Source organism: Rhipicephalus sanguineus, chromosome 5 (assembly GCF_013339695.2).
Source record: "Rhipicephalus sanguineus isolate Rsan-2018 chromosome 5, BIME_Rsan_1.4, whole genome shotgun sequence".
Taxonomy (NCBI): Eukaryota; Metazoa; Arthropoda; class Arachnida; order Ixodida; family Ixodidae; genus Rhipicephalus; species Rhipicephalus sanguineus.
In genome coordinates, this window is record NC_051180.1 from 116,892,134 (window position 1) to 116,904,372 (window position 12,239).

Below are 12,239 nucleotides of genomic sequence, written 5' to 3' on the forward strand. Positions count from 1 at the left end.
CAGCTGCCAACTCGTAAAAAGATCACGTGCTACGTGACGCCAACAGGCAAAAAAAGAGTGTTCCACACTCGCCGCCATGGCTGCGATTGGCGCTGACTAACACTCCTAGGTTTAAATCAACATATATACCCCAGAAAGTGGACGGCAGGATGACCGCCGCCGTAGCTCAGTGGTAGAGCATCGGACGCGTTATTCGAAGGTCGCAGGTTCGGTCCCTGCCGGCGGCAAGTCATCTTTTCGTCCACTTTACTTTCTTCACATTTATATTCTAAATACTACAGATAACACCCCCTGTACTTTCCTTGGCGTTATTGTCTGTTAGTTCTCATTAATATTCCGACGAAAAGAAGAAACGCAAGGTTGCGCCGTGCTCCCGACCGGGCTGCAGAAATTAGGCGCCTTTTCCTCTTCAAACCACTACCACCACCACCAGTCTCACCCCACCAGCCCGAGGAACAGCACCGCTTTTTTACGGGGACTAAACGGGTGCTTGTGAATGTTTTAAATGAAATGTAACCACCATTCCTGCTAATTAAAGTTAGTTTTGTTTAAATGTTCATCAGTGTTCGACCGTTAACTGGCTGGATAGCGGACGGTTCGACCCGTCAAATGCGAGCTGCGAGACCAGCATAGCCCTTACACATTAACAACAGAACTTCGTGAAATTAAAAAGAAAGAAAGACTAACGAAAAACGACTAAAAACAGATATATATATACAGCTGTGATTAAGGAAAGAAACGTTCGAAAAATAAACTGTATCAAGTTACGCTTAACATTCAATTCTTTTAGTCTCTTGTAGGAGATTGCATACAGCGTCGAAAACGCTCCTGTGGCTAAAACCAAGCACGGTAGCTCCAAAAGGAAGAACCACCGGAAGTGACAAATTCAAGCCCATCTTTCGAACGGGATCTTCCAGTAGTCTTTTCCTATGAATTTTAAACCTGCGGCACGTCAAAAAGAAGTGATCCAGACATTCACTCTCATTACCGTGAAGGCATAAAGGTAACTGAACCAGACCAGACCTGCAAATAAAAGTTCAGCGGGAGGACTCGACATCGTAGCCTTGTAATTGATATTTCTTCCCTTCTAAAGGAACACCATCTGCTCTTCCAAGGACATTTTAGTTGTGGGAAATTTGATGAAAACAAAGGAGATTTGTCGAAGTTATTGGGCGTTGTAAGCTTTTCAAATCGCGCTGCAGTGACATATGCCGACGTCGGCAATATACACAGAACACGGCCATCGTGAGATGATACTGCAAGTGCATCCGCATATTCATTGAGTATTAAAGCTTTATGGCCAGGTACCCACACTAAACGAATAAGACGTAACTGTCTTGGCATTAGCGAACAGAATGTCTCTAAGGTATCGATAAGTTAGGTGCACTTAAGGAAGAACAGACAGTGAGGCAGTCTGTTAGAATAACCACTGCCGACAGACACTGAGGCAATTTACGTATAATACTAGGACTATTGCCAGCAATTCAGCCTGGTAAACAGGCGTAAAGAAAGGTAACCGAATAGATAAAGGCCAATCTAGAGAGAATAATGCGATTCCCACGCCTGCATTCTCTTCGCAAACGCAAGCATCAGTCGCTATCACAATGTTTGTTTCTAGACTGCCCAAACGACCTTCCAAAATGCCATTTAGATATCGATATGGTAACTGTTTAGCATTCTTGGGATATATATCGTAAAATTCAGCCCTAATTGTAAATAATAAAAGAAGTTATCAAAAAAGGTCGGGTGCCCAAGATCTTCGTCCTCTTCGTCTATCGGGCGTGTGCTGACATAGCCGCGTAATTCTGCAAATTAGGAGGAAATTACAACAAAGAAAAGGTGGGAGGGGGGCGGTTAACACGAGTTATGAAAGAGGATTAATAACATAGGAAATTAAAATTGGTGTTATAAAAATCACCGCGCAAGCACTCCTTACCAGGGGCGTAGCCAGAAATTTTTTTCGGGGGGGGTTCAACCATACTTTATGTATGTTCGTGCGTGCGTTTTTATGTGTGCATGCCTATATACGCAAGCAAAACTGAAAAATTTCGGGGGGGGGGGTTTGAACCCTCCCAACCCCCCCCCCCCCCCCCCCCTTGGCTACGCCCCTGCTCCTTACAGGTGGTTAGTTAGCGAAAAATGTTCGGCCCCAGTGTTTTATCATTGGGTTAATCCTGACGGTTCATTAAAGACTTCCGCTATAATTGGTTACGTCCGTCCAGATATCTCATTTGCGTGCTTGCCGCCCATATGTTCCCTGCTTCAATTTAAGTGGACCAGTGGTACGTGGGTATAGTGGGATTTGCCCAATTGCTGTGGCACGCGTATGTTTTTGCCCGCGAACGACTTCTTCACTTTTAGTGGATCAGTGGTCTGTACAGGGGCTTGCCCAATTTAAGCTCAGTACTTCTTTAATCATATGAGTTGTGAGTCTGTCTCAAAATCCGAACACGGCATAGGTGAAATTCGCAGAGGTGAGCTGATTGTCGCGCCACCTGCCGGCGCAAAAACAAGCTAATAAACGATATTCGCGCGCGCGCGCGCACACACACACACACACACACACACACGTGTGTGTGTGCGTGTTACAAAGGGTTGCAAGATGAAGCGAGGCTCAGCGAGTAGACTGTTTTACGTTTGTGGCTTCTTTTGATTTTTTTTTTTCAGATGAAATACAGCTAGAGAATGCTCCTAATTCTCGCCGCGGTAGGCTCGCGCAAGTGACAGCGAAGGCTGCAGCGATACGGTGTCCTTTCCTTTCGTTGGTGGTGCATGTCTAAGCATGATGGTATGTCCCGATCTCAAAACGGAGTTTCGCAACTGGCATGTCTCAACAACTGTGGTCGTTACCCTCGGCCACGAGGGTCAATACGCGCAGTGCCATGCCTCTCCAGAGCTCCAAGTTTGGATACGTGAAGGACGTCTGACGTATCTCAAGGCTGGCAGATCCGTAAGAACCCCTGGTGTACTTGACATGAGATTGTTTCAGACAATACGCTGTACAGTGGGCAGACCTAACGAGCGAAGCGCAGGTCCGTCGCTCGCTTTGGGAAGCTATTAGGTTATCGCGTCATCAAAGCGGCCGCAGCACAAGACCAATCAGCTCTGGAAGAAATGAACAAACAGTCAGGAAATGTGTTTGTGCAATCGCAGTAACACAGGATAAAGAATAGGTGGGCAAGTTGGTCTGTGTTTACGATGGTGGTAATTCAGCGCCAGACAACGAATGCACAACGAACACCGCATGTCATGTATTCTTCTCTTTCCTTGTGTATTCGTTGTCTAGCGCTGCCTTGCCATGGTTGTGAGCAATAACACGGGACAGCAGTTCGTGCATGTAGCACTATATTCATGTAAGCGACGGCAACCGTTCTATTTGAAGCATTATTGGTGACGTATTGGGCTACATATAGTTGCAGTCAGTGGTGCAGGCAGAAGTATTTCTAGGGGGGGGGGGGTGTAAAATATAAGAAAGAAAGGGAGCCTGCGCTCAAACAATATTTTATTCATTTTCCTTGGTTATCAAAAGGCGAAGAGTTATTTGTTTTTCGCATTGTAATATCTGCATAGAAATACGAGTGAAAAGGAGGGTACAGGGTTGCGTGCAGCGCTCAGAAAATTTCGAGGGGTGTTCTGACACCAAGACATCCCCCCCCCCCCTCCCCGCACACACACACACCCCGGCTACGCCCCTGCTTACAGTTCCATGATGTACCAGGGAATCTAATTTTTAAACCATTCATTACTAAACATATTCGGATTGTAAAACAATTTAATTTCTAAAATACGGTACCACCTGTTTCATGGCCGATCCCCCGTGGTGGGTTGCGCCAAGTAACTGAGGATCAATCAACCAACCAACGTTCAAAGTGCTAATAATAATACGCAAACGAAACAGGAAAGTGTAAAACCACATCTCTTGAGAAGCGCGCCTCACAGCGCTATCATCAACGTTTCTCTCTCTCACTGTTAGATATGAGGCAGAGAATAAATGAGAGGGATCTCGAAGAACAGTTCTTATTTTTGTCTTTGTGGCTTCCATTTAAACTGTAGATAGTGCTTGACAACGAAAATTCTATATATATTCGTATCATCCTCTCGTTTACACCTTGAGGTATTCATATTGCTAATAAATTAAGCTATGTTGGTATTTATCTGCAACACATTTAAATGCATAAGAGCGACTTATACACAACCATTTCTATGTGTGTTTATAAATTAATGCCGCTCACTCTGTTAATTTACTTCATTTTTTACACAAAGGCCTGTTAAATGTTTTCAATCTTGTCTGCTACGTGCCATGGACTGTATAAACAGTTTTCTGGGGATCCCGAAAGTGAAATAAATAGCTGAACGTAACATATTTGGTTCAGATTACCCCGTTGGCAGCAGCGACAACAGGCCTACAGTGCAAGGTAACGATAGGACGCTGCCGACGAAAAAAAAAAAAAAAAATCCTCAACAGGAGGGGACGTCAAGGGCTTGCCTCAACGCCGCCTCACGGGCGTGCTGGGTCGCCCAGGTTTGTTCGTCAAGAGCATGGGAGGCCTAGGCCCGGCCACTTAAACCTGCTGGTTTCCCTTAATAAAGTTTATTCCTCCTCCTCCTCCTCAACAGGAGAAAACCCAAGTAAATATCAGCAGAAAAAAAATTATTAAAAAAACGCAGGGCCGTTTCTTGAAGTTAAAACTCCCAAAGGTCCATCCGCTTCATAAGTGCGGAAAAAAAAAAAAAGACATTCGTCGCGGTCAACCAAGCGACAAAGATATCCTCCACGGCTTTCGGGGAAGAAAACCGCAAACGGCGCGCTCTTTTGTTACATCGGTCACTTTCGTTTTAAGTATACCGCCAACACAATACAATGACGTTAAAAAGTCCCGCCTCCTTTACGTAACGCTCCAATACGTGAGAGGGCAGTGTTTGCGCCCTCTTGGTAGCAAAAAGAAAAAAGGAAAAGAGAAAGGCGATCGAATTCGATAAGTAAGCAAAAAAGAGCGCGCGATTATTGAGCACAATCGAAAATGTGCACGGCGCTGTGACAAAAAGGTCAGTCGGCGTCATGCGGAAAGCGGCGCGGCTGCCTGCGACAGCGAGCGCCGTGGCCTACGTGCGGCATAGTGCGGCCGCCACCAAGCCGCGCTGCTCAGGCAGTGTGTGCCTCATCCCCCCTCTCTACCCCCCTCAACAAGCGACCTTCCGCTGCATCGCTCTCTCGCGCGCTGGAAGCTGTTCGTGCACGCGGTACGCTTTCGCCCCTTGATTGCGTGTTGTCCGGGTAGCTGGCGATACAACCACCACCTCAGCAAAGAAGCAGCAGCAGCGAACGCGTGCTCAAAACAAATTATTTAATTCTGTGGGTTTAACATGCCAAAAGCAAAGTGGCACGCAGTGGGGGGGGGGGGGGGGGGATGCACACCACCAAAGTACAAGGTCGACCCTGTACTTTGATATCAACCCTGTACCATGAGGTGTTCACGAAATAATAATAGTCTCTGGGGTTTAACGTCCCAAAACCACGATATGAGTACGAGGGACGCCGTAGTGGTGGGCTCCGGAAATTTCGACCACCTGGGGTTTTTTTAGCGTGCACCTAAATCTAAGTACACGGGCCTCAAACATTTTCGCCTCCATCAAAATACGGCCGGGATTCGAACCCGCGACATTCGGGTCAGCAGTCGAGCGCCATAACCACTAGACCACCGTGGCAGGGCTGTTCACCAAAGCTGAACACCTCAGTAGTATTCAAGCCGGTAAAGGAACTCTACTTCACGAGTAAAATGTTCGTTATGACGTCTAATCATGGGTCGATAAATACAACAATAATTTTTAGAATTGTGTACTAAACATCACCGTCTATGATGTTTTGAATACTAACGAGGTGTTCACCTGTGATGTGGACGAGCGTGTATTGCATTTCGCCCCGCATCGAAAATGCGACCTCCGTGGACGGGTAATCGAACCCGCACCCTCTCTCGTGCTTATCGGGGCGACACCATAGCTGCCACGGAGGGTCAAACACGCACTCGGGTCGGGTCATCAACGACGTGCTCCGATGTGTATGTTCAGTTCACTCTCACGGAAAACACCGCTGACCGCGATATGACCACGTTTACGCAGCGTTTCAGTCTTTCTATCTCCTTTCTTCTATCACTCGCCGCTCGTTCGTAATCGGGGCGAAACGATGTTTTGATCGAGAACTCATACACGCTTGCAGAATTACCTACGTTTCGCTACGGAGCTTTGTCTTTGTTTAGAAAGAGTGTAACGCAATAAACAGCGAGAGAGAGAGAGAAAGAGTCTTTTCTTCAAAACCACCATTATCACTTTTTTTTTTTTGCTTCAAAATAAACATTCGGAGTGCTCAGGCTTTGCCAGAGGGCTTGCACCAATATCAACTTCCTCAAATCGAGGCAAGGTCCGCGAGAGAATCCACCGATGATTTCACGCACAGGTGGTGTTGTACGCAAACGAGCAGCGTTCCCGGAGTACTCTTTTTTAAAAGCTGCCAGTCGTGGGAAGCGCTCGTTCATGAAATACAACAAAGTAGCTTCCGTAGCTACCAAATCGAGCCAACTTGCAGCTGCGTTTTATTAAACTGAAGCCCCAATTCGCTCGTACGCGTTTCAGACAACGCACGCAACTTATACGCCACTATGCGTATACTAAACGTATACGGATGCGCTGCTGCTGTCCGCAGTTTCGTTAGAACAGTGCAGCACAGGTTGTGAAGCGAAGACAGCTGTCGCAAGCTGCATTTTTCAGTAGTACTCGGGAAGGCTGCGAGCGCTGACGAAAAAGAAAAAAAAAAATGGTCGGAGTTCGAACCCCAGCCGATGACGTCAACGGGCAAAACGACAACGAAACGTTTAGTGTCACGCACGAAAGAGCAGCCTCGGGCGAATCTGCTCTTGTTTATTTAAGACCGATGCCAACTTTCACAGCTTCCCACAGTTAATATGTAGCAAGAGCCCCGCTATCATGAAAAAAAAAAAGAATTAAAAAACAACAACTCGCAGTGGCTTAATTCAGTTATGAATCGAACGCACGACCTTGAGATCCCCAAGCCAACTGCCGACACAGTTCGCCGAACCAAGTGAATTGCATTTTTAAAGGTTTATGGCCTCCACCAACGTAAAAAGAAACAAAAATGAGAGAGAAAGCGTCTAGGAACAAAACGAGGTCATCTAGGCATATACGAGTCGTAAGCCACATGGTGGGCAACTTCGTCACGTAGTCAGCGTCCACGCGTTGCCACCCCATTTTTTATGCAACGCTGCTTTCTTACGCGCGTGTAGTTGACTATACATAGGTAAACGTAGGATTATCACTCGGATAATGTGTAATCCGAGTGCTATTCGGGAGGGGGGGGAGGGAAGGCAAAGAGGGGATAACGAACAGAGGCGTTACCAAGGGCTTTGGTTGAGAGAGATAACAGCTGCGAAAACTTGAGACAAGCCGCGAAAAAAAAAAAAATAGCGTCTATTCAGGGCGTAGTAGGGCCGCAGCTGAGGCAAGCAGCTCGTGTAAAGCACACCGCCGTGTACCCGGGGTTCTCCAAGCCCCCCCCCCCCCCTCCCCAAGTTAGCGGACCGTAGCTCAGTACGTACTAACACGAAGGCCACAGCCGTTGCTGCTGCGCCTGATCGTCGTCAGCAGCCCGCTTCGCCCCGCCCGATAATCGCGGCCGCCGTGCCACATACAACGCGGCGAGGGGCGAGCGAGAGTGAGGAGAGTGGGATACGAAACAAGCAGGGATGTTTATTGTCTTCGCACGGTTGGCGATACCTGCGCCGAAACGTAGGTCGTTTTATTCGTCCTTTTTTTTTCTTCACCGGTCAATTGAGACAATTGGCATACGGAGCTTCCAGGATTGAACTTTCCACGCTTTGGAGTCCAGTCGTGACCAGACTACCTCTCTTCACAGCGGCGACTCATTGCACAACCAAATGCGAAGGAAAGCCGTTAGTTCCCTGGTTTTGGTCCACGGTCGCAGCATTCAACGGAGCTTGAAACACGATAGTAACCAAATAAAAACGCCGCGCTGCCTACGTAGCATCGCTCGAGAAACGCCCAGTTGAAGCGAGCGCAGCAACTATCTTTTTTTTCTCGCTTTGTTCTCCGATTGGCCTCTTTCCTCACCAACATCAACGACGCACCCTTTCCACATGTTCCGCTACGGAGACTTACGTTTGCCCTTTCTCCCTCCCCCTCTTGTGTTGCAACCGCGTCCACATTGAGCCCTTATCGAGTTAAAACATAAATTTTACACTCACCGCGACTGCGCATCGTGATCGGCTGTCCACTACGGTACACGAGTACGAAATGCAGATTGCGTTACTGTAGTGCTAGGTGCGGGAATGGCTTATCTGATCGCAATTTTTGACCGTCGCCGCCGCCTCGTAAAAATGTCTGCCATCTTGGCTGCGCTGCGGCGGCTGGCACTTTACCCGACCGTTGGGGGGCCCCCGGTAATCCAGAACAACGCACCACGCCGGCGCAATCGCAGGTGTCCTTCCCGAGTCGAAAAATGCTGGCGAGGCACTTGAATACGATCGCGCAAAGGCAAAATTCCACGCACTGTTGAGAGCAGTTTAAATGGCCACCACCGCAAGAAACGCGAACAATCCGCTGCAGCTTCCTCATCCTCAGCACGCCTGTGTTCTTGCGCGGTGAAATTAAATCAATAAAGCCAACATTCAATTATCGCACGTATCAAACATCTCAAGAGTAAAACTGCTTACTATACGCGATAAAATAGCGGACTCCACGCCTCCAAAACAAATTATCGCGCACCGTTCTTTAGGGACTACATTTTGCAGCGGCGGCGGCGGCGTAACGCAACCTACCAAACTGGAAGGCAAACGGGCGCGTGGGTATTTCTGCGCCGCGCGTCGAGCTGTGCACATCGTGGTAGCAGTGCGAGAGAGAACGCGTTTGGGACATCGATTTATTTTTTTTTGTGTTTTCATCATCCGTTCAGATGACTGCGGACTTTTCATTTCTGGATTACAACGTATTAGATGTGAGCATTTTTTGAGCGTGTCATGGGCGAAGTGCAAACGCCTTGCGAAGACCTTGTCGTTGGGGGCGCTCGGGCGCCAGACGGCGAGCAGACGACAACCGGAAACGAGGCCTCTACCGGAAGTTTTTCCGCGTCCGTCGCTCCACCTAGTGACCTGCCGAAGAACGTCGATGTTGATGAGCAGCGATGCGAGGAGCTCGAAGGTGGTCCTGAGAAGCTCGTCCGTTCCAACTCTTGCGGTGGAAAGAAAAGGAAGAACCGTCGTGGGAAGGCCAAGAAACGCAAGTGGAAACCCTACTATAAACTGTCTTGGGAGGAACGCCGCGAACTCGAGGAACGTGAGTCGCGTCGCGCCAACCGGCTTCGACAGCGTATGTTCGCTCACGGTCAGCCCGTGGCCCCTTACAACACGACGCAGTTCCTCATGGAGGATCACTGCGTCCAGGAGCCGGACTACGAGAGCATGAACGGCCATCACCGGCACCGCGAGAACAGCATCAACGACAGCGTGGACAGCTCGGACGAGTTTTACAGCTCGCCCGAAGACGAAGAGGACTTCTTGCAGAAGCAGTTCAGCGAGGCCTACGAGGACGTTCATGCCGAGCGGCTCAACTCGATGAGCAAGGCTGAGCTTGTTCAAGAGTACCTGCTGTTGGAGGAGCGCGTTGAGGAACTGGAGCACAAGTTGAAGGAGGCTCGTGCTGCGCGTGCGGATGCACAGACTCAGACGGGGGGTGTCGTCGAAGCACGACCGATGGCGACCGATTCGGAGGAGCAAGCGCAACAGAAGATGGCCGTGTTTCGTGACGAGATTCGAAAGCTTGCCGACGAGAACGCTCTAGTGCGCAAGCACAACCGGGCGCTGCGCGAGGCGCTGGACCCTAGTCCGGCCGAACTGTCGGCCTCGTGATTTCACGCGTTCCGCTTTGCCCGGTGTGTACATACAGCACTTTCATTTGTATTTTATTTTTTCAGATGAAAAGAAATCTGATCGCACTCATAAACATCTCAGCGCGCGCCTTCTCTGAATTTTCGTCTCGTCTCTTTTTTTTCTCCTGTTGAGCCGTGTGGGAAAGAGTGCTTTACAGGGGCACTGCTGCGGCCTAGATTGCAGGAGGTTATTTTCATGTTATGTGCACGCGTCTTATGCTTAGGTTGTTTGATTACTATTATTTTAGGTTGTTTGATTACTATTATTTAAAGCGCCTCTACTTCTCTGGGTACGTAACGGATAGTTGTTTAATAATCAAGGTTTGGTTATTTCATGGGATTCGGCTAGCCTTTGTCTGCTGCCAGGTGGACGTGTGGGCACTTAGCTGAATGCATTAATATTTGCTGTGACCTTCGCGCCTTGCACCAGCTGAGAAATAGGTTCAAGGATCATAGGCTAACGCTTTCTGTGGGGGCCCAAGCGTGTCGCTTGATAGTCTGGTTTTCCCTAAGTTACTAAATTTCTACTAATAGGTACTCGATGCGCCCTTACTAAATTTTCGCTCTCTGCTTGCGGTCAGTACAGTTGGTATTGTGTCCAGTTTTTAAGGTGCACGCCTGCAACCTGCACGCTTTTCCTTCGCGTCCGAAGCTATGCTTTACCATTGATAATGAACCATTTCAAAATATGGGACGTGCACACAATGTAGGGGTGAAGGGGGGGGGGGGGAGTAGGTTAGGAATCAAGTAGTTGCACGCACAATGACTTCAGAGAACTGAACTTGTAAAGTTGAAACCGTGCATCAAAGAGTACTGCGAAATGGAAAGAAGCGTCATGGGACACGTACGAATGACAGCAATTTAGGAAGGTTACTAGAATTGGTATGATGTGCGCTTTATCACATGAATGAAATTGTGTAGCGTCAAAGCCGCAAGTACCTAAAAAAATGTGACTGGTGCTTTGTCCGTGTATGACAAAGCGGCGACAGATTAAAATATTTATAGATGTCAAATCTGATACGTAGAAGATAGTAATCTTGTTTTGTTAGGCTGTGAACCGGCAGTTTGCGCGTCTTTCGCACGTATGTGTGTGTGATACACAAGCAACGATCGTTTGTCCGAGTTCCGTGTGCAGATTTCTGACTTAGTGTTCGAGTCCGCCGTGGTGGTGTAGCGGTTACGGTGCTAGGCTGCTGACCCGAAGGTCGCGGGTTCGATTGCGGCGGTCGCATTTCGATGGAGGCGAAATGCTAGAGACCCGTGTACTGTGCGACCAGGGGCGTAGCCAGGGCGGGGTTGACCCCCCCCCCCCCCGAAATTTTTCGATTTGCATGTGCTTATATACACGCATACAAACGCACGCACGAACGTACAAAAAAGATAGCTGACCCCCCCCCCCCCCCCCGAAAAAGATTAGATTTCCGGAGCCCTCCACTACGGCGTCTCTCATAATCATATCGTGGCTTTGGGACGTAAAAGCCCAGATATTATTATACTTAATGTCCGAGGAACACGTTAGGCGAGTGGACAGAGTAACCGTGCTAGGGTTAGCAGAACCTTGTCAGATGTTCGGCCTAAAGCCACACGAATGAGACGATCGTCGTGCGGCCATCGCGTTACGCCGTCACCGCGATTCGGACATCGTGTATGCAAGTTCTTTGGTAAAATTACCGAAAAACTACCACGAAAGAAAGGAGGGGCGGGAATTCTTCGGCTACGTCACGCGTACAGTTAATTAAGAGTTCTTCCTTTGTCCAATTCGGCTTCTGATGCGCTGCTCTGATAAGCAGCCTTCTTTCACAAGTGAGGATTGTCCTTACAACGTCTACCTTTCTATCGTTGTGTCAAACGTTGTCGCCCGGTACTCGGCACACTTGAGCGATAAGCTCCAGATATAAAAAAACGATCTGGTGTGTTTGAGAGACTTTATGGCACAGTTTCGATTGTCTGCCGCTGCTGTAAATTTAGACAAGCATTCCCGTTTGGACTATGAAGATAGGGCAGCCAGAGACAGAGATATAGTCGTCATTGAAGTAAATTGATAAGAACCCCATACAGTCCCCGCGTCATCGTTGTCGTTTATCGGTAAGCATTATTTACATTGTATTCTGAGGGATCTAAAGTCTGAACATTGCAGTTATAAGAAAACTTGATTGAACCAATGTGGCCAAAATGCGCACAAATGGCTTGAAATTCGTGACGTCACGCTGAAGTTCACGTGCTGAACTTCCGGCGCGAACTTCAAACATGAAACTTTGACCTTCATTTTCCCTTGTAGTAAATATTC

General features: G+C 48.2%; 1 protein-coding gene across 1 annotated transcript; it reads left to right on the forward strand.

Annotated features, from left to right (window-relative positions):
- The first annotated feature begins 8,867 nt into the window (after positions 1-8,867).
- On the forward strand, positions 8,868-10,051 carry LOC119394186 (protein HEXIM1). Its single transcript, XM_037661454.2, has one exon. The coding sequence runs from the start codon at positions 9,045-9,047 to the stop codon at positions 9,930-9,932; it is 888 nt and encodes a 295-aa protein (XP_037517382.1). The 5' UTR covers positions 8,868-9,044; the 3' UTR covers positions 9,933-10,051.
- The last annotated feature ends 2,188 nt before the right edge of the window (positions 10,052-12,239 follow it).

Bases quoted from the DNA above. Each gene is read 5' to 3' on its own strand.
- LOC119394186 (XM_037661454.2), top strand. From the start codon at position 9,045: ATGGGCGAAGTGCAAACGCCTTGCGAAGACCTTGTCGTTGGGGGCGCT.